General features: G+C 37.8%; 1 protein-coding gene across 1 annotated transcript; it reads left to right on the plus strand.

Moving 5' to 3' along the window:
* Window positions 1-1,497: 1,497 nt before the first annotated feature.
* LOC126974444 (transmembrane protein 39A) lies at window positions 1,498-23,181 on the plus strand. The gene is made up of 8 exons (XM_050821937.1): window positions 1,498-1,873; window positions 3,144-3,407; window positions 4,239-4,378; window positions 6,578-6,676; window positions 8,239-8,461; window positions 12,200-12,353; window positions 21,081-21,238; window positions 21,421-23,181. Exons 1-8 carry the CDS (start codon window positions 1,637-1,639, stop codon window positions 21,661-21,663), a joined length of 1,518 nt encoding a protein of 505 aa, XP_050677894.1. The 5' UTR covers window positions 1,498-1,636; the 3' UTR covers window positions 21,664-23,181.
* Window positions 23,182-23,886: the final 705 nt, after the last annotated feature.

The following is a 23,886-nucleotide window of genomic DNA, read 5'->3' on the forward strand; positions in this document are numbered from 1 at the left end:
CGTTATTCTGTGCGGGTGTGGTAATTAACCCGGACGAGTCTGACCCGATTGTGCTGACGTCATAAGACAGCGTGACTCTCCCACTTCTAAAAAGCCCTTAGTCGCCTTTTACGACACCCTTGGGCCTGGGACTCCCCTTTTTATGCACAGGGGAAAGTACTGGGCAACAGGGTATCTGCTGATAGGTCACTCTCTCATCTTCCTCTATCATGCGTCGCACAGCACTGATGTTATCTTCAGTACTCGCTGTTAAAGGACGTCCATCACGCTGATTATCATTGAGATTACTACGTCCACGCTTAAACTCGTTAAACCAATTCTAAATAGTGGCACGAGATGGGGCTTTATTAAGAAATGCTAATCGCAGCCTATCATAACTTTGTTGTTGAGTAAGCGCACAACGAAAGTCATAATAAATCATCGACCGAAAATTTTCTCGTGTTAGGTTTATTTTCACGTATAACAAGAGTTTTAGATTTGCCGCCAATTCACAAAAACAAATGACAAATTAATGCAATATAGGTTACTACATTAGGTTACCAAAGAGTTCTAAAATTTAAATTACAAAAAATTTTTCATTAGCAATGTTTCTAACTGGCCAGTTCTAAACATTTTCAGTGTGACCCAGGTAATGTCCGAATACGACAGCTAAGTTTTCATTTTATTTTTTTTGAGTTTTGCACGAAAATAGTAAAAATGAAACACTTGGTGCAACTTTCTCTATCTGTCTGTTCCAGTCGATTATTTCAGTAATAAAACGACATGAAAGGATTAGTATTGTATATAAAAATTACCCAAAATCATTGAAAAAAAAAATTAAAATAATATTTTATAAAAAGGGGGTATTTCAAGGGTTTCAAATGTCAAAGTCAGTTAACGTAGGGACCAATTTTTTATGGTTAATAGTTTTTGTTTTATTTATGGTCAATAGAAGTTTACCTATATTTTAAATTTAAAGGAAAAGTTAACCAACGCTCGCCTTTAATAGCATAGTTTATTTATAATAATAAAAAAAGGTTTTTTTTTGTATTACTCATGCGGGAATAGTACACCTATTGTGCAACAAGTTCGACAAGTTGTCGATCGCCCACGAAAGCGACTCGGTCATTCACTGTGAAAATGATGTGCATTTATTTCATGAATCCAGTATCTTCTTCGTCTAATACGTTTTTTTATTCAAGTTTTTCTGTATTATATCTAAACCCAAAATCTGTAATAAATCTTCCTCGAAATCTTCATCTATCTCGTCTTGTACTAATAAATCCATGGATACGTCGCTACACTTTCGCCTTTTCTCATGATACTGGCAAAGCTAATGTAGATTGCAGCGTCGGATGGGGTGTCGTGTATGTGCACGGCACCGGACACACGTTAGGTGTCGCCACACCGTGTCGCATCGGGTGTTGATAGTATGTAATTATGTATTCACCTTCATTCGATTCTTGAGCCTTGAGTCTTGAGAGCCAGTGTCAACTGTCAAACACCAGTGGTTTGAAATGAATGACGGTGACGTGTGTTGTGGTAACAATAAATATTAATTGTATTTTGAATTTTGATCCAGATTTTTGTAAGTGTGTTAAATATTCGAATCTGCATCAAAATAAATAACAATTGTGAGATTTTTATCATGTAAGTGATGAGTTGTGACGAAAATGAAAGTGGGCCTTTTGTTGTGTTCTTTCTACCGACGGTTCTTGGCTGTCTGACTATTTTATTAGCCCGGCGCTGGGCTTACTCGCAAGTGAATAATACATCTTCCACTGCGATTTCGAGGAGACGAAAAATTATAAAGGATCCACTGATCAAGCGGCCTTTACCTTTTGTTACTAGTAAAATGGTTGCTCCAAAAAAAGTTGCAGCAACAACTAAGAAGGTAATGTTATATTAACCTGTTTTTCGATTCTTCACAGTTCTCTTTTTCAACATAATAATAAGGGTATTTAATATGTGTTTGTTTATTAACTTCAATTCATCTAAAATAGAAAAATATCTATGTATGCTGTTATTGATCTGTCCTATTATAGCAATCAAAATCTGTTTGTAGTTTTAAGGACTTCTTTAAAAATCAAAGGTATGTTGCTCAGCAACATTGTACACTACGGGCCTTCTACAAAGTGTGGCACAAGAGTCTACTCTTAAATTATTAAAACTCCACCTTCACATGACACGCCACAAGTTAGGATATCATCCCCACCATCTGGATGTGTGGCGGTCCTCCACAGTGCGGTTTGCAAGGAGCTTTATTCCACGTACTACAAAGCTGTGGAATGAGCTTCCTTGTGAGGTGTTTCCGGGACGATACGACATGGGCACCTTAAAAAAAAGCGTGTACACCTTCCTTAAAGGCCGGCAACACTCGTGTGATTCCTCTGGTGTTACAAGAGAATGTGGGTGGCGCTGATCACTTAACACCCAGGTGTGACCCGTACACTCGTTTGTCCTCCTATTCCATAAAAAAAAACTGGCATAAGACAATATCCACTATATAATAAATAAATGAATTTTTTATCTGAAATACAACAATTATGGGTCATACTTACGCCATTAATTTTACAGTACTAGTAGTAGTACCAACATACTTCTGATACAGACATCACATCATCCTTTTATAATATAAATGCTAGTGTGCCCCATACTACTGTGTTCAATCCTGTCTTGAGCACTTTATTTACATTAGATTGGCTACAAATCAATGGAGTGGTCATCAGCATATATGCTGACAGCATGGCAGTACACAGCTTTAAAATTCTTTAGAGAAGTTTTTCAAATATGGCTCAAGAATTATAGCAACTATATAATATAATATTGACAACTTTTACACAAATTATCTTGCCCCAAACTAGGCATTTAATACAATATACTTACTTAAACATACATAAATACATATAAACATCCATGACTCGGAAACAAACATCCATATTCATCATATAAATGATTGCACCTACCGGTTCAAACCCGGGCCCTCTAGCTTAGTAGTCAGGGTCGCTAACCATTCAGCTATGTGGGTTGTCAAAGGTCGTCAAAGTATAAAGTAAGCATGGTGTAGAATCAATTGCCATTGTGACAATCTCCTTATAGCTTGCTTTCAATTCATTTGTTAAGTATTCGTCATATATTAATTAATTAATGTCATGTTCTCTTAGGCTGCACCTGTACAGGAAGAAGCTCTAACAAATGGGAAACATGTCAGAACACGTCTATTGTCAAATACCCCGGATGTAAAGTATCCCGAGATGTCGTCACCAGCACCGCCAAAACATATTCCATTCCCATACATACCACAGGATGGAGAGCTGCTATTTGAAGTGATGACATTTGTATTCCTGCTTGTAGCAACCGGTTTGCAATTTCTCAATTTGTATAGGACAGCTTGGTGGTTGCCGAATTCATATAATAACCAGGCTATGGTAAGTTTATAGATTTAAATAGTATTTCTATTATTTTATATGGCCCACAAAATAATTACACATTTGATGTAATCATTTAGTTACATTAAAAAAAGAAATAATGTAAATAGTACTAAGTGCGTAACCTACTACAATATCCACAGGTTAATTAATACATAAGTGTTGAAAGAAGAAAGAAAAGAAGACTCGGCAATAATCATTAGATTATTACAAACATATGTTCCTTTCAATGTTATTATGAGATTGGATATATATAAGTCTCCATTGAGAATACTTGATTACTATACTATATACAGGATGTAATTATTGTCAAGTGATTCCGTAGCTATTACAGATATCAAAGAAATTTAAACTGATATCGAAAGTAAAATAATATAAATAGTAGTAACTAAAAATTAGAACATTTATTTATTAATTTAAAATTTGCATCAATTCCTCCCTTTAGACAATAGATGAAAATTAAATAAATGAACAAAAAATTTTCAAATTGAAACATGGAATCATTTTATCAAATTAATGTATTGTCATTGGTCCTCGATAAATCTACAAGATTTAAACGAAACCTGGCTGTTTAAAGTGGGTCAAAATAGAGTTGGTTACAGACAAACACACATACAGGTGAAGTTAATAAAAAGTGTGTAATGACTAATGACATCAATAACTTTTGAAAAATCAAATGAGAAGTATCCAATATTTTGATATTATACACTCCCTTGTACACATGCTTCATTTTATATTAAAATACTTTCATATAAAATACAACTAGTAAAATTTACTGGTCTTAATTGTATGTGTGCTTTGGTGGCTTTAATAGTAATTTGTTTTTTCCAGCACTTTCATTTGATAGATCCACACGTGGTGATGTTTATAATAGGAGTTATCAGTCCAAGATTACTATTAAGTATAAGTGTTGCAGTCTTGAAGCTGGTTCTTGCACCAAAAGTGTTGCCAGTAGTAATAATTGGAGTGAGGTACTTATTCATAATATTCTTGTTATAGTTAAATATCACAAATTTAAGTCATATTCTTAACACTTATTTTTTATTTACAATGAGGGATGAAACCAGCAGGACGTTCAGCTGATGATTATTGATACACCCCACCCATTACAATGCATTACTCAGAATATTTTTTATTTATAAAAGGGGGGGAAATTGTCAAAACGCTTACGGGATGGTCAGTGGTGAGGCAACCGCCCATGGACATCGCAATGACAGGGGTGAAGAGATGCGTTGCCGCACTTTAAGGTGGCAGTATGCTCTTTTCATGAAGGTCGCTGAATCGTATAGGTTCGGAAAAACAGCAGCCGGTAATTGATTTCACAAAGTGGCTGTGCGAGGCAAGAAATTTCTCTGCAAAATGCGCGGTTGTGGACTGCCAGACGTGAACGTGATGCGGGTGGTATTTTGAATTTTGTCGTAATGTCTGGTGGTGGAATTTGGCCCCTGGAGTCAACCCGAACAGCTCCTCTGAGTACTCCCCTTAATAAATGCGGTAGAAGATGCAGATTACTCACATCTCTACGCCACGCAAAATAATCAAGCCGATCGGAGATGAATTGAGCGTCGATGATTCGAGCCGGTGTATGCGGTCAAATGGGAGAAGCTGGAACTGGGGAGCGCCCGCCCTGAGATGAGAACAGTTATCCATGTGAGGCCGAATTTGGGACTTCTATAGTTGCAGGCGGTGTCCTATAATGAAGTACTGTCTCGTCTTACTGAGTACACCAAGATTTTTAGAGGCCAGTTTGGCCTTCTCTTCCAAGAGATCACGGTACTCAACGTCGCTCGATATATCGACGCCAACGGTCTTCGTCGACGCTATCCCGGGACATGTTGGCACATAAGCCCGAAGCATACACTGTGCTGTCGTCTGCATAGCAATGAATACTGCTTTGCAGCTTATCACTTTTTCTTCTGCATATCAGCTGAAAAAACAGTATAGGCGATAGCACGCAGCCTTGCGGGACTCCAGCAATTTATGGGTTTTAAGTTGAAGCATGCATTGTTGATTTCCTCGATGCTCCGATCGGCCAAAAAGCTGGTAACCCATTTGCACGACCTCTCGGGAAGCCCATAGGATGATAATTTCGCTATAAGCGCTAAATCCATACCCGATCAAAGATCTTCGCTTTGTCCAAACTCACCGCCAACGCCTCTCCCTTCGATTCAATCACTTGCGCCCATTTATGGGAGAGGTGTGCACAAAGATCACCAGCTGAGCGACCCCGACGGAAACCGTACTGGCAGTTGCTGATCAGTTGGTGCTCCTCTAGGTATCCAAATAGCCGGTGGATTCTTGAGAAACGTTATGTCTTATTTGCCCAGATATTTCACTAGCTTTCACCCTTCAGACCGAAACAATAATGCTTACACATTACGGCAGTAATGGCAGAAAAAAGCGCCACTGTGGCACCCCTAATCTAGCCGGCATCCTGTGCCAAGAAGCCTCCCAACTGGTAAATGCCCCAAGTCGTCTCTTACGACAACCTTGGGCCTGGGACTTCCCTATTTTGTTAAAGACTCAGGGAAGCACAGGGCAAAACAGTGTTCTTTGATGTACGGACTGTTTAGAACCACAAAGGTGGTGTTTGCACAAGCCTGTCTTGCTAACATTACACACAGTACAGTACATTGTGTCCTGCTCACACAGCAACAGGTTGCAGGGATAGTCACTCATAATGTTGGCACTTATTTCTGTGTGTTGTTAATCAAGTTAATTTAAATAAAAGATGTATTGATGAATCAAATCAAAAATATTTTATTTCGTAGGTAAATTGCATTACACTTGAAATCTGTCATTATTTCACTCGTTTGGAAGGCCTTAGCGAGCAAGAAACTCTATGGTTGCTCTTTTCCAAACAGAATGGTATTTCAGATTCTTATTTTCAATTAAATTTACAAATAATTTCAATTACAATATATGCAAAGTGATGCAACAAAATACACAAACGTCAGTTACTAAATGCCTTGCACGAGTATGTCAAAAAAAGTAATTTAATATGTAAAAACATAGTTATAGTTATTGAGTACATACTTAGTATACATTAGCTATTATATAAAAAAAAATAAAGAAAAAAAAAATAAAAAAAAAAAATTTTTGTTTAGTAAGAAAACATTTATGAACACAAATGCAACATACACTTTCTTAATTAAGTACATTTCTTTCAGAATGTTCATTCTAGGAGCTGTTATTGGTGTGATGAGTTGGAGTACATATTTCCTACTACTAAAGTATCCCTTGATGAAAATGGTGTATTTAATTTACCCGTAAGTTTATTTTTAAATTTTATTGCTATTATGCAATTACCATAGTTCGACGGACAGATGGCTTTTGGGGCAGTAAAGTCCTCGAATGGCGACCACGTACCGGAAGACGCAACGATGGTAGGCCCTCCACAAGACTGCCGGAATACGTTGGATGAGGGCAGCGCAGAACCGATCGTCGTGGAAATCTTTGGGGGAGGCCTTTGTTCAGCAGTGGACATCTTCCGGCTGATGATGATACAAATACCTAATCACAATTAACTATTCTAAGATTCTTTTAGGAATTCTATACATATGGCATATTGTGCCCGGATTATATAAAAACTAAATAATATACATGTGTTTATACCTACAATAGAAGATATAAGAAATTTCTGGTTACTTATCCTTTATAAGCTCAATAAAATTCACAATAGTCTTAAGGGCAAAGATTTTGTTGGTTTTGGCATTGTCGTTAGTTATAGAAGTCCAAACGTGTGTTCACATGTTGTCTCAAAATAATTTTTAAAAAACATATTTAATACCAGCTCTGAAGTAAATCTTATAACTGAACTGCAGAGGCAATCTGAAACTAGATTATGATTGAATTTATTGTTCTGTAATGTAATGTGTGTATTATTAAAACAGCCCAAAAAATAATACTGGGAGAGTTTCTTGTCACTTTATCTTCTCCCTCAGAGCTCCATTTCGAATTTCGAAACAAAGTCTTTGTATACAGATCGGTGGAAACATAACATATTAGTACCTGGACGACCGATCCATGCTTGGATTCTTAAGAAGGTACAAAACTTGAACAAAAAAACTAATAGGAGATCTGGATTCGAACTGAGGTTTGCTACTTTCCGGATCACCCAATGTCTCATCTGAGCTATTATAGTTTTGTATGTATAATGTTATTGTAGCAGTTTCTCATTGCAACACGGATATTTTTTTTCAAAATTGCAACCTAGCTAGATCGATTACTCGTCCCTAAACTACCTTTGTACTTAATTTCATTAAAATTGTTGGAGCCGTTTCCGAGATTCAGATTATATCTTAATATATATAAATTACGTGACACGTCGTTTGTCCGCGATGGACTCCTAAACTAATAAACGGATTTTAATGGGGATTACTTCATGGAGTGCAGTTTGGTGCAACTTGAGAGATATGATAGTTTTTATTTCGATTTGGGACCCATAATTATTTTTATTTTCAATATTTGTTTTGTGTGGATATATTTTCTATGAGAGAAATTAGTGACGCACGGTTTGACAGTACCGCTGTGAAACAATTTCATTATAACAACACGGAGGATTTTTTACGAAATAATTCTTGATGTTTTGAAATATTATTGGCAAATCCTATAAAACAGTATTTTTTTTATTATCTACAGAACAACGCCTGCAACGGGGCAGCTAGCTAGCTACTAGCTATATACAAGGATTGCTTGTTTCAAGATATAAGATATATCTTATATCTTGAAACAAGCAATCCTTGTATATAGCTATATATAACAGTATATAGTTATATATAACAAAGATATAATGATTGAATAATCTTAGTAATCTTGGCTCTTTTTTCAGCTCAGTAATATATTTTGGGCTCTTTGGACTACAAACAGAGGCATTCCTCGAGTTAAATAATTCTGACATGCTGCCAATGCACAGTTGTTCACACGACCCTGAACAGATCAGGTCAGAGGTGGAGATGTTGAGAGAAGATTTCAATTTGCGGGTCAAGAAGATACTCTTCCATTCCATTTTAGGAGCTTATTACACTAGCTTTGTGCCATGCTGTTTTGCACAGGTAATTGAAATGGGAAACATTAAAAATACTATACAAATAATCACAAAGTTTTCAAACAAATCCTTCTCGCAAACAAACCAGAAACATAGTATTTTCTTTGAAAACGCGAGTGTTACACTTAAATAAAACACTTTTAAAGGATTAAAACGCGTGTAATTGTAACGGTTTTACATTAGACGTTTGCGTAAAAGTAACATTTTTATTTTAGTTAACCCGACGTTCCTGTCCTGTCCGAGATCTGGAAAGGTCTTGACAAACATCTAATGTAAAACCGTTACAATTACACGCGTTTTAATCCTTCAAAAGTGTTTTATTTAAACCAGAAACAGTATTACACTATATATGTCGGTGGAAGGCTGGTCCCATGATCAGGCTCTTTGTGGTTGTCGTTGGACACAACAGTAGGTAAAACACAGTCTTATAAACGTTACACCTTACACATTGTAGGTACTCTTAACAAAGCCTTATAAGTAATAATGTAATAAGAAAGTGGCGCTCCCGGCATACGCGTGCGATAGAACCACCCAGGGGTGAGACAGACGCCTTAAAGTGACGTTTTCAGAAGACTAGTGTCCGTTGGCCCGAAAATAAACTTGTTATGCCTACTACTCGGTTGGGTCGAGTTAGTAAGTCTTTTGTTGGGCGATGTATATGCTTCTACAATATGATCCCAGAAAATATACAAAACAAATGTGTTACGAAATTTAAAAGAATTGTTAAAAAACGTTTTTTGTGGGAAAGGTTATTATAGCATAAACGATTTTCTTAATGTCACCACGGACTGGGAATAAAGCGAACACCCTCAGGCTCTTTAATTATAAATGTTTATTGTACGATATTACATTGTAATCCATATTTTATATTTAAAAAAAAGCCCGCTGAGTTTCTTGCGCCCATTCTTCTCAGGTCTGAGGCAGTCTCTTTTGAATGGGTGGTAGATTTTGACGTTCAATAAGTGATTTTAAATCCTATTTTGAATAAAAATATTTGAATTTGAATTTGGCAGCTGTCACTCGCTTTGAAACCTCTCAACTTTTCTTTATTTGTGTTACTGCCCACTGCTCATAAAATGGCGAATACGTCTTGCGTTTGCGCATAACTCTACGCGCAATTTCAACATGGTAAAAAATTGCAATACCTACATTTAAAAGTAGAGTTAGTTATTTAATTGCGTCAGAACATTAAAAATGAATTTTATAATTTCGAGCTTATATATAGTTATTTTCGAGGCCAATCTCCAGATGGCGCTAGTTTTCAAATAGACAGCTCATAATGCGTAGAGAGGGCTCTCTTTTCCCTAAATATTATTATACTCTTTGCAACCACCTCGCTCGATAGTTCCCCTCTGACTGCCTTCTCGGCGCTCCAACACGACCGCATTCGCACCGCACGCCGATAACACCCGAGCCAAGACGAGTACCGAAACATCTTCGTACTCGTTCGTGGCTCGACGTTCTTGACAACGACATATTTTAAATATTTTTGCAAAATGAACTTTTTATTATTTACAACACAGGTACGCCTATTTTAAAAAGTAGCCTGTAACGTAAGGAACTTTCTTCCACGTATTACAAAGCTGTGGAATGAGCTTCCTTGTGCGGTGTTTCCGGGACGATACGACATGTGTACCTTCAAAACAAGCGCGTACCTTCCTTAAAGGCCGGCAACGCTCTTGTGGTTCCTCGCTCGTTTGTCCTCCTATTCCATAAAAAAAGTGTGTGTGTGTACTTATGTATGCCCGCAAGAAGCTATGCATCTTTGACCTAACGAAGCAAAAATCATTTCAATGATTTATTCCTCGTGCTATTCTACAATTTTAGAAAGAACAATATTTTAAAAATCTTGCAAAGTTGGCTTTGACAATTAATTATTCATTAATGAATACGGCTGTATGGGCTTGAACCCTTTGCCTGTCCTAATAACGGACAAAGAAAACAACAAAAAATAAACAAAGATGCAAACGAAAGTAATATTAGGAACCAACTTCAACCTGTTACTTTTCTGTTACAGTGTTTATTTATTTATTTATTTGTATAAAGAAACTTACAGCTATTTATATTACATAAAGGTATGATAATCTATAAATATTACACTAGCCAAAATAGTTCCTAACGATGCTTATTACATAGTGAAGTTTTAAGACTTGTTAAAAATAATTACAAAAAAAGAAATATACAAAAGTTTAAAGAGCCAATAAATTCACTGATACAAATATAACCTTTAGATACCAATTTTTTTAACAAAAGATACAAAATCGTACTTATTACATCAAAATATGTCTATGTGGTTATAACAGTCATTGTGTGTGCTGCAAGCTCTGATAAGAAATCTATTCTTACAATAATTAGTCCTAAAGAATGGCACTAAAAGTATTTGATCGGTGGATCGATGACCTATTATTGGACATTTGAAGCAAATACGACTAAGTAGGAGTGGAGAGTCAACAAAGTTGTTAATTATTTTGTACAAGAACGTCTGATCTCTGTGTTCACGCCTTAATTCTAAAGTATGTAACTCCGGCACTGAGTCACCAAATTTGTACCTTAGTCTCCTTAAAAAATTTTGTTGGATTTTTTCAATCTGATAAATATAGGTAGAATATAAGGGGTTCCATGCTGAAGAAGCATACTCCAATTGGCTTCTAACTAAGGAGTTGTATAACATAATGTACGTACTTATATGTTTAAAGTCACTAGATTGTCGGAAAACAAAACCCAGCATTTTGTAAGCCTTAGCTGTAATATTTTCAATATGAGTGGTTAAGTTTAGTTCACTGTCAAGTAGTACTCTTAGGTCTCTGACCTTGGTCACTCTATCAATTGTTTTGTTATTTAACCTATAATAATAACGGATCAATTGTTTCTTTCGAGAATATGTAATGGCATGACATTTACCTATATTTAACTTTAGATTGTTTGCAGAGCAATATTCATAAAATGTGTTTAACTCCTCTTGAAAACGCCGGCAATGTTCAACAGAATTAACAAAGGAAAATATTTTTGTGTCATCTGCGTACAGTAAAATTTTGGAATGATGAAAACATTGTGTCACATCATTGATAAAAACGTTGAAAAGAAGCGGACCAAGATGAGAGCCCTGAGGCACACCAGATGTAACTGGTACAAAACTAGACGTATAGCCCTTTACTGCTACGGCTTGGGACCTATCGCGTAAATATGAGGATATCCATCTCAGGAGGTCACCATGTATACCGATGTTATTAAGCTTACTTATTAATAGATTATGTGAAATTTTGTCAAATGCTTTTGAGAAGTCCACCTGATATCCCTTCTCCATTGCGTCTAATGTCAATTCTAGAAACTCACGCAGATTTGATTCGGTGGACCTACCACTAATGAATCCGTGCTGATTCATTATTATGAACGGTCTAATTGCTGGTAATAATGAATCATATACTATCTTTTCAAACAGCTTAGGCACTACAGACAACTTGGAGATACCGCGGTAATTAGCAATGTTATGCTTATCCCCTTGTTTAAAAATGGGCACAATGATAGTTGGGCGCGCATCTTAATATTTCACTCTCATCATTTTTTCATAACGCGCCTAAATAAGTATAACTTTTGAAGTTAAGTTTAAAACTAAAAACCTTGCCTGCTTTCCGTACTTTTAGGTCAAGAGTTTGATCCTTTGGAGTATGAAAACATTTAATAAACATTTTCATTGAGTATAAATAAAAGCAATGCAATATAATTATCAGTTTCATTAAAATTCCAGCCATACTTGTACTATGATGTGCTGTCAGCTGCCCAGCAGTTGGGTCTAGTGTGGGGGTGCCTCTGCGGCCGGTACGCATCGCAGCTGTTACCGGCCGGCCTCATTGACACTCCCCACAGAGCTGCCAGGCACCTGGGATGTTGGAAGCTGGAAGGTGAGATATATTTTACACAAACGTTAAGATAAGATAAGATCATTTATTTGTAGTCATGGGTATACATAGATGTTTCAAATCACAATAAAAGTTCTCCATTCCTTGCCCGTTATATCATGTTTTCCACCAATTTGAAAAGATATGACACAGGCGTGAAAAGAACGAGCGAAGAAAAAAAAAATACGTTAGGTGTGATATGGTTTATGAAGTCATTAAACACCTTGGTGACGATCGCTCCATTCCCAAGGTTTAGTATTATTTATAAAGTTATTCGATATACCTTGGTGACGATCTCTGCGTTCCCAAGGTGTGCTATTATCATTATGTCATTAAATATCTTGGTGACGATCTCTCCATTCCCTTGGTGTACTTTTATTATTATGTAATTAAATATCTTGGTGACGATGTCTCCATTTCCAAGGTGTGTTATTATTATTATGTCATTAAATATCTTGGTGACGATGTTTCCATTCCCAAGGTGTGTTATTATTATGCCATTAAATATCTTGGTGACGATCTCTCCATTCCCAAGGTGTGCTAATATTATTATGTCATTAAATATCTTGGTGACGATGTCTCCATTCTCAAGGTGTGTTATTATTATGTCATTAAATATCTTGGTGACGATCTCTCCATTCCCAAGGTGTGCTAATATTATTATGTCATTAAATATCTTGGTGACGATGTCTCCATTTCCAAGGTGTGTTATTATTATTATGTCATTAAATATCTTGGTGACGATGTTTCCATTCCCAAGGTGTGTTATTATTATGTCATTAAATATCTTGGTGACGATCTCTCCATTCCCAAGGTGTGCTAATATTATTATGTCATTAAATATCTTGGTGACGATGTCTCCATTTCCAAGGTGTGTTATTATTATTATGTCATTAAATATCTTGGTGACGATGTTTCCATACCCAAGGTGTGTTATTATTATGTCATTAAATACCTTGGTGACGATCTCTGCGTTCCCAAGGTGTGCTTTTATTATTATGTCATTAAATATCTTGGTGACGATCTCTCCATTCCCAAGGTGTACTTTTATTATTATGTAATTAAATATCTTGGTGACGATGTCTCCATTTCCAAGGTGTGTTATTATTATTATGTCATTAAATATCTTGGTGACGATGTTTCCATTCCCAAGGTGTGTTATTATTATGTCATTAAATATCTTGGTGACGATCTCTCCATTCCCAAGGTGTGCTTTTATTATTATGTCATTAAATATCTTGGTGACGATCTCTCCATTCCCTTGGTGTACTTTTATTATTATGTAATTAAACATCTTGGTGACGATGTCTCCATTTCCAAGGTGTGTTATTATTATTATGTCATTAAATATCTTGGTGACGATGTTTCCATTCCCAAGGTGTGTTATTATTATGTCATTAAATACCTTGGTGACGATCTCTGCGTTCCCAAGGTGTGCTTTTATTATTATGTCATTAAATATCTTGGTGACGATCTCTCCATTCCCAAGGTGTACTTTTATTATTATGTAATTAAATATCTTGGTGACGATGTCTCCATTTCCAAGGTGTGTTATTATTATTATGTCATTAAATATCTTGGTGACGATGTTTCCATTCCCAAGGTGTGTTATTATTATGTCATTAAATATCTTGGTGACGATCTCTCCATTCCCAAGGTGTGCTTTTATTATTATGTCATTAAATATCTTGGTGACGATCTCTCCATTCCCAAGGTGTACTTTTATTATTATGTAATTAAATATCTTGGTGACGATGTCTCCATTTCCAAGGTTTGTTATTATTATTATGACATCAAATATCTTGGTGACGATGTTTCCATTCCCAAGGTGTGTTATTATTATGTCATTAAATATCTTGGTGACGATCTCTCCATTCCCAAGGTGTGCTTTTATTATTATGTCATTAAATATCTTGGTGACGATCTCTCCATTCCCAAGGTGTACTTTTATTATTATGTAATTAAATATCTTGGTGACGATGTCTCCATTTCCAAGGTGTGTTATTATTATTATGTCATTAAATATCTTGGTGACGATGTTTCCATTCCCAAGGTGTGTTATTATTATGTCATTAAATATCTTGGTGACGATCTCTCCATTCCCAAGGTGTGCTTTTATTATTATGTCATTAAATATCTTGGTGACGATCTCTCCATTCCCAAGGTGTACTTTTATTATTATGATATTAAATATCTTGGTGACGATGTCTCCATTTCCAAGGTGTGTTATTATTATTATGTCATTAAATATCTTGGTGACGATGTTTCCATTCCCAAGGTGTGTTATTATTATTATGTCATTAAATATCTTGGTGACGATGTTTCCATTCCCGAGGTGTGTTATTATTATGTCATTAAATACCTTGGTGACGATCTCTGCGTTCCCAAGGTGTGCTTTTATTATTATGTCATTAAATATCTTGGTGACGATCTCTCCATTCCCAAGGTGTACTTTTATTATTATGTAATTAAATATCTTGGTGACGATGTCTCCATTTCCAAGGTGTGTTATTATTATTATGTCATTAAATATCTTGGTGACGATGTTTCCATTCCCAAGGTGTGTTATTATTATGTCATTAAATACCTTGGTGACGATCTCTGCGTTCCCAAGGTGTGCTTTTATTATTATGTCATTAAATATCATGGTTACGATCTCTCCGTTCCCAATTCCCAAGGTATGCTATTATTATTATGTCATTAAATATCTTGGTGACGATGTCTCCATTTCCAAGGTGTGTTATTATTATTATGTCATTAAATATCTTGGTGACGATGTTTCCATTCCCAAGGTGTGTTATTATTATGTCATTAAATATCTTGGTGACGATCTCTGCGTTCCCAAGGTGTGCTTTTATTATTATGTCATTAAATATCTTGGCGACGATGTTTCCATTCCCAAGGTGTGTTATTATTATGTCATTAAATATCTTGGTGACGATCTCTCCATTCCCAAGGTGTGCTATTATTATTATGTCATTAAATATCTTGGTGACGATCTCTCCATTCCCAGGTGTGCTATTATTATTGTCATTAAATATCTTGGTAACGATCCCTCCGTTCCCAAGGTGTGCTATTATTATTATGTCATTAAATATCTTGCTGACGATCTCTCCGTTCTCAAGGTGTGCTATTATTATTATTGTCATTAAATATCTTGGTAACGATCCCTCCGTTCCCAAGGTGTGCTATTATTATTATGTCATTACATATCTTGCTGACGATCTCTCCGTTCTCAAGGTGTGCTATTATTATTATGTCATTAAATATCTTGGTAACGATCTCTCCGTTCCCAAGGTGTGCTATTATTATTATATCATAAATATCTTGGTGACGATCTCTCCGTTCTCATGGTGTGCTATTATTATTATGTCATTAAATATCTTGGTGACGATCTCTCCATTCCCAAGGTGTACTTTTATTATTATGTAATTAAATATCTTGGTGACGATGTCTCCATTTCCAAGGTGTGTTATTATTATTATGTCATTAAATATCTTGGTGACGATGTTTCCATTCCCAAGGTGTGTTATTATTATGTCATTAAATACCTTGGTGACGATCTCTCCGTTCCCAAGGTGTGCTATTATTATTATGTCATTAAATATCTTGGTGACGATCTCTCCATTCCCTTGGTGTGCCTTTATTATTATATCATTAAATATCTTGGTGACGATCTCTCTGTTCCCAAGGTGTGCTATTATTATTAAGTCACTGAATATCTTATGAAACATATGTCATTACAAACCTTACTGCTTTAGTATACTCACATTTTGTATTTTTATTTACTTTGCTAGCTAGCAGGGTTCATGAGATATCATGATTTTTATATTTCATGAATGCCACTATATTTGCATAACTTGTTGTTATAGCAAATAATTACAAAATAAGCTGTATTTTATGATTAATTTTGTTAGTATAAGACCAAATTAATGTCTAAAGTGATGAAAACACAATATTCTTTTAATGACCATATTGGAACAGATGTATATATATCCTCAGTTCTTTCTACTGAAGGGTGACCATGAAAGATAATAGAAGGGTTATCATCAATAATAATTTCATCTGATGATAATGGTTTTCCTTAATAATTTCAACAAGATTGTTTTTAATAAACTTAAAAAAAAACTAGGTTAACAGTTCGTCAGAATCTATGAACAAAAGAAATCACAAAAATAATAAAAGGGAGACAATCATTTTTTTTTACTTTATTAATTAATTTCCTCATTTCATCTTATAAATTATAATTAATCGAAGAAAAGACAGAAACACCAAAAGCATTCAAAAACGTACAAGCGTTCACAAATCACAAGTGAATTAAATCTTATGTCAAAGTCATGAACTATGATATAAGTTACATTGACAGTTGACAAGTGATATCGTATTGAGATTCTACTATCAGCCTATGGAGGGTAGAGGCAAGGAGTATCATCTCTTAAGGGAGAAAAGTTGAAAAAGTGTCCAGCTTATGTAATAAATAACAGTTCAAAAACCTTACACAATGGCGCTGCTGTAGACACTGGGTATGGTATGAAGTTTGGTGAATGTAGCAATTGTAACGAATTGAAATATGTCGAGTTAAAAAAATTAATATTATTGTCAACTAAAGTAGTTGATTATTGAAAATTTCAACGTTGTACAAAATAATGTAGTTAATATAACCTTAATAGTTATTATGAGAAAACGTGTAGCTATAGGCCGACCGTTTATCTGAGTCCTCGCCTGCGCGGTACAGGGGCGCGGGGGTATGACGACAAAGGAGACAGGTGCGGGCGGCGGGCGAATTTTTGTAATCGCTCATTTCGTGTATATCTCACTAAGCGCCCCACCTGTCTCAGTCCCCTTTGTCGTCATCCCCCGCGCCCCCTTTTTTTTATGGAATTGGAGGACAAACGAGCGTACGGGTCACCTGGTGTTAAGTGATCACCGCCGCCCACACTCTTCTGCAACACCAGAGGAATCACAAGAGCGTTGCCGACCTTTAAGAAAGGTGTACGCGCTTTTCTTGAAGGTACCCATGTCGTATCGTCCCGGAAACACCGCACAAGGAAGCTCATTCCACAGCTTCGTCCTACGAGGAAGAAAGCTCCTTGAAAACCGCACTGTGGAGATGCAACACATCCAGATGGTGGGGATATCGTAACTTGTGGCGTGTCAAGCGAAGGTGAAATTCGGCGGCAGGAATCAGGATGAACAGCTCTTCGGAACACTCCCCGTGATAAAAGCGGTAGAAGACACACAATGTAGCGACGTCTCTACGCAACGCCAAGTGATCCAGCCGTTCACAGAGTACTGGGTCCCCGACAATTCGAGCTGCTCTGCGTTGCACGCGGTCAAATGGATCGAGCTGATACTGGGGTGCGCCAGACCAGAGATGACAGCAATACTCCATGTGAGGCCGGACCTGCGCTTTGTAGAGCGCTAGAATGTGGGCCGGCTTGAAGTATTGCCGTGCTCTATTTATGACGCCCAGTTTCTTTGAAGCCAGTTTGGCTTTGCCCTCCAGATGGCCACGGAATTGGCAATTGCTCATGATTTCAAGACCCAGTATTCTGATACTAGGCGAGGCTTTAAGGGAAGTGTTCTCGAAGAGGGGTGATACGGCAAATGGGGTTTTTTTAGTGGTAAACGCGCAAACTTGAGTCTTCTGGGGGTTAAATTGGACAAGGTTCAACTTACCCCATTCCGCGACCTTCTCGAGGGAGGACTCGATAGAAGACACAAGTTTCTCCCGGTACTGGTCGACGTTTTCACGAGAAAGACCTGCATGGCCCGTGTATACGGCATCACCAGTGCTGTCGTCTGCATAGCAATGCATGTTGGCGGTGTCCAACATATCATTGATATGCAGAAGAAACAGCGTGGGAGATAGCACACAGCCTTGGGGCACTCCAGCGTTCACGGGCTTGGGATTCGAGCAATAACTTGGCCTTCGCTATATCCAGACCAACTGCCAGGCCTTCCCCTTGCTTTCAATAGCCGCCGCCCATCTATGTGTTAGGTATACCAGAAGATCGCCAGTCCACCGACCATGGCGAAAGCCGTACTGCCGGTCGTTGATCAACTGGTGACCCTCAAGGTATACCAAGAGCTGGCCGTTAATTATGCTCTCCATGATTTTGGAGAGTAGGGAGGTAATAGCAATGGGCCTGTAGTTTGCCGGATCCGCACTGTCTCCTTTTTTTGGGATCGGATGGACAAGGGCTGACTTCCATGAATCAGGGACTACGTCTTTTGAATAAGAGTGCCGGAATAAACGCGTTAGCACCGGCGTCAACTCAGGGGCACACATTCTAAGCACAATTGGAGAAATGCCATGGGGCCCGCTCGACTCCTGACGTCCAACAAAAACAGAGCTCGCCTAACAGTTTTCTGTCGGAACTGTACTTCAGGCATGGAGCTCTGACACCGCGGGATGGTCGGCGGTGTTTTTCCGTTGTCGTCAAGAGTCGAGTTGGAGGCAAAAAGAGTGCACAGGAGATCGGCTTTCTTTTTTGCCGTATGGGCCAGGGTGTTTTTCCTCATGTGCAACGGCGGCATGGACGGCTGATTGAAGTTACCAAGAGCAGCTTTCGACAACGACCAGAACTTGCGTGTTCCGGTCGGGTAACTGGAAAGCTGCTCGCCAATTTTGACGACGTGCTTCGATTTCGCACGGGTGATTTTCCGCTTAAAAAATCTGGAGGCACGGTTATATTTCCTCTTCAGAACTTAACAGTTCGGATCCTTTGAGCCCAGCGCCGCACCTCAAGTTCGATACGCCTGTTTTTTGCAGTCAGATGCTGCTTTAACTGACGCATCGAACCAGGGCTGTGATCTGCCACCGATCGGTACTACAGAGCTTGGTATAAAAATATCCATGCCCTGCAGTATCACATCGGCTACTGCAACGGCGCAGGCACTAGGATCATCCGAAGGAAAACAAACCCTGCCCCAAGGGTAGGATGCAAAAAAGGAACGCATCCTATCCCAATCTGCTGACTTGTAGTGCCAAACGCGGCGGTTCAATTCGGTTCGGTGATCCAAGCCATTCGACATTGTGCCCGTTGAAATCACCCAAGACTACGATTTCAGCGGAGGGGATCTGAGCAAGCACGTCATCAAATGCCGCTTGAACGCAGCCCATGAGGTGATCCGTTTCTGCGTTACCACTATGGGACCTGTAGACACACGCATAGATGCGGACGCGGTCCTTTAAATCTACGCGGAGCCAGAGAGTAGACAGGCCCCTACCCTCAAAATTGTCGAGACGGCGACAGCAGATATCCTCCCTAACGTACACACATACCCCGGCATGAGGCATCAAATTATGGACGGGGGGGAATGGCCTCCGGTCCTCGACACTAACCTATGCGAAACATAGCTGCACTAGGCCGCTACTTCACGCCGGTATTCGGTGCGGGTGTGGTAAGTAACCCGGACGAGTCTGGCCCGATTGTGCTGACGTCATAAGACAGCAGCGTGACTCTCCCACTTTTAAAAAGCCCGTAGTCACCTCTTACGACACCCTTGGGCCTGGGACTACCCTATTCTTTTTACGCACCGGGGCAGCACAGGGCAAAATCGCCCCTGTACCGCGCAGGCGAGGACTCAGACAAACGGTCGGCCTATAGAGTGATTAGTATTATTTTAAATTTGGCGCTTCTTTTAAGATCTACCCTGATGCTACTGTGGCGCCCACCCTAATTTAATTAATTTTGACTCACACTTTTTCATATACACAAATGATTCTCCTTGCCTCTACCCTCCATATATGTCACCACGTCGAATCGATAACCATAATAAAATAAATAAATATAAAAAAAATCTTACTTTAAAAATACGTTAGCTGATAGCTGATTCTTTCGGTAACTAAATAATACTACTAGTATATCGTTCATGTGGCAAATTTAGTGAGACATATTTCTGTAGTTATTTATTTATTTTTGTAATGACAAAATCGATTAATCGATTAACAGTAACTCGATTCTGTTCCGAACTATTTAATAACTTTTAAATAATATTTTTAGACTCTCTATACTAACTACGACTCCTTATTTTATCTCATTTTTCTCGTAAATAATCGTTCAATAATCTATGCATTGATAAATTTACAAGTCCGTACGAATTTGGTTGTTCTCCTTTGTTATTTATTTAACACTACTAAAATGAAAATATTCAAATCATGCTTCAACATGCTCCGAAAGGAACACCTTTGAAATTTTTATTTACAATAAGGAACAGCTCATTTGCAACATTGTTTTTGGCGCCATATTTTATTTGCTCATTTCGGAATGAACTTGTAACTGTCAGTGTGAACATCAGTTGTCAAGTTCTCGTTTCCACTCCCTGCTTCCTCATGCCTCCTATCGCACCCCGTTCCCTCGCCCCTACCTCGTCCTACATACTCTCTCGTCGGTAGATCTCGTAATTTAATGGCGTCGCACCACCTAACTAACTTCATCAGTAACTAAGTGAGCTAACCACCAAACACGAACTAAACGAAGAAGAAAGGATTTATATAAAGGCCAATTTGATTCCCCCCGGGGCTGCAGAGGAGTACCAGCATTTACCAGGCCAGTTCCCTCCGTCCCTGTATATCTTTCCTTAGCAGCACATCCAAATGTTATATGATACCTTTTTTCATAGGTCTAAGGTTGGTTGAAGACAACCAACCTTTTTTTTTCGACCAATTTTTTTTCTAGTAATATTAAAGGTAATCATTCATAATACAAATTATTATATTAATAGGTCCAGATGCGACGGACAGTAGTAGCTCTGTGACGCAGTGGTCCGAAGACCGTTTCTGGCCACAGGGGTCACGGGTTCGATGCTCGCAGCAGGTGTACGTAGCGAATGCACCCACAGTTGCCGCCGACCCAGCGAATGTGTCGCATGCTAGATTCTTTGTAAGTGTCAATAACTTTGCATTTTGTTTGTCCTTGTCCTACATGAATAAAGTGGTTTTGATTTGATTTATTAATATCACTAATTTGTAAATCACTTTAAGTGTCATTTCCTTGACCTTCATGAATTGATTTTGATTTTATTTATTAATGTTACTGATTATTAAATCTGATTAACATTTCAGGCGGTGTTCAACAACCCATCGAAACTCCTCTGTCTGATGGTTTGTCTGCAACTTTCGTTAATACTGATACAGCTGTGTTTGCTGTTCAGCTCGATAATTTGGCATTACTACCTTTCGGTGGTCGTGCTATTGTTTATCAATTATTACTCTTTGTACAAAATGTTGAGAGATTATCTTGTGGCGTGGAAGGTGTATAGGGCAGAGCTTATGATACAGGACAAAAATAATGCGCAGGCTAATTAAGTTGATTGCGGTACGATATGAGTCAAGTGTGTGGACGCTATGTGCGAATTAAATTTGTAACTAAAATTTTTGAACGATTCTTGAGATTTGGAAGAGCGACATCTCAAGTCAATTTCCTAATATGCAATTGTTGGTAATCATCAACTGTAAAGTAGATCGTGTAGATGCAGCCACAACCTGAGAACTAAACAATACATACTAAGATTTACGAACCATGTGTCACTCGAACGGTTGGCTCAGTGGAAGAGCGCTCGGGCGGAATCCAGTTCGAGTCCCGTAGCGTTTATAAATTTTGGTTACAAATTTAATTTGTATAATTAATCCCAAAATTGGGGATATCACTTTAAAAGTAACAAATTGTTTGGGACGTCATTTTGATTTTCTTAAGCGAATATTGTGAAACAATAAAATATACTTTCTCTTGTATTCTAACTCAGTTTGTGCATATTTAAGGCAAATGTAGTAGATATGTCTGAAAATAATGTTTTTGTGTGCGTGCATTGCTCAGAATAGATGTTAAATGTCAACCACGGACGAGTAAAAAAAGAAGGACTCCGCGCCGTGATATTAGCAAGTGAAGCACCGTTATGCTAGTGTGTGTGCGGTTACGGGGGATAGTAGTTACACAATTTTTTCTCCCTTAAATAATCATATATGGCCACAAATACCTAATATATAGAATCGATTTACACTTTTTCACAACGCACTACGGCATTTTTTTAATATTTTATTGAGACGCAAACTGATCTGTCACAGACGATGACAATTCTCATAATAACCGCCTATCGGCCTGTAGTTGTGTAAGTGTGTGCATGGGACTATGTATTTACATGTTAATCGGCTTGTTTTGATTCTACACTGTTATGTAAGGTGACACGGAGTCCTTATTTTTTTACTAGTCCGCGCTGTCAACCTCAATTTTTGATGTTATACCTCTTTAGGCGCGTTATGAAAAAATGATGAGAGTGAAATTTTTAGATGCGCGCGCATCACTAACATAAAAGTGACAGGTTGAAGTTGGTTCCTAAAATTTTCTGACGTTTGCGTCATTCGTTATTTTTTCTTGGTTTCTTCGTCCATAATTAGAACAGGCAAAGGGTTCAAGCCCATACAGCCGTATTCATTATTTAATGTCAAAGCCATCTTTGCAAGTTTTTTACAAAATTGTTCTATCTAAAAACGTAGAATAGCACAAGGAATAAATCATTTTAATGATTTTTGCTTCGTTAGGCCAAAGAAGTATAACTTCTTGCGTGCATACATAAGACACACTTTTTTTTACAGCTCACATCATCCAGACGTATAAATGATCTATGTTTTCGCCATTCGACAACGTTAACAATAACACCAAGCGTCCATGCTGCTCATGACATCGCACTGATCTGACAATCGCCGCCATTTTGTCTCGTATATTGACGTGTTTGAACGAATGTGTTTAAGTCTAGTTGAACAAAATATATCTAGTCAAACATTACTCTGTTTTACTAATTATACTGAATATACACATTAAGATTCTCATTTCGTGTTTAAATTGATGTACTTACAATCCTGTTCCTAAAAGATTAATGCTGTTTTATTTTTAAGGTGTGTGTAGATTTTGTCGTATTGTCACAGATGAAGTAAGTATAATAACCAGAGTTATACAAATTGAATCTGCCAATTAATTTAGATAATTTATACGTCTAGATAAAGCCAGTGGGAGGCTCCTTTGCACCGAATGCCGGCTAGATTATTGGTACCACAACGGCGCCTATTTCTACCGTGATGCGTGGGCGCCGTAGCTGTTGAAATTACTGGGCAAATGAGAGCGCGATGGTAGTGCTGCTCAAAATTTTTGGGTTTTTCAACAATCTTGAGCGGCTCTGCATTGTAATGGGCAGGGCGTGTGAATTACCATCAGCTGATCGTCCTGCTCGTCTCGTCCCTTATTTTCATTAAAAAAGCCTCTTGCTGCTAGACAACAGGCCCGGTTCGTGCGTTCGCTTCAGTGTACGTGACAAGCTTCGTCTTACAGTCGCGATTTTTATGTCACTTTGTGTTAGTGTGCATTGCTCTAAATAGAGGTTAACTGTCAACCTCAATTTTATTCGATGTTTTCACAGCTGTCACAGTCTATCTAGACGTATAAGTGATCTAAGCCACTATTATATAAAAGCGAGTTCTGTTAAATGAGTATATTGATTTACATTTAAACATTATTTTTGGGATCTGATAACCTTAAAT

This window comes from Leptidea sinapis, chromosome 32 (assembly GCF_905404315.1).
Source record: "Leptidea sinapis chromosome 32, ilLepSina1.1, whole genome shotgun sequence".
NCBI lineage: Eukaryota > Metazoa > Arthropoda > Insecta > Lepidoptera > Pieridae > Leptidea > Leptidea sinapis.

Coding starts and splice junctions, on each gene's coding strand:
- LOC126974444 (XM_050821937.1), top strand. CDS start 1,637: ATGAGTTGTGACGAAAATGAAAGTGGGCCTTTTGTTGTGTTCTTTCTA. Junction 6,677..8,238: donor ATGGTGTATTTAATTTACCC/GTAAGTTTATTT, acceptor CTCTTTTTTCAG/CTCAGTAATATATTTTGGGC. Junction 8,462..12,199: donor TGCCATGCTGTTTTGCACAG/GTAATTGAAATG, acceptor TTAAAATTCCAG/CCATACTTGTACTATGATGT.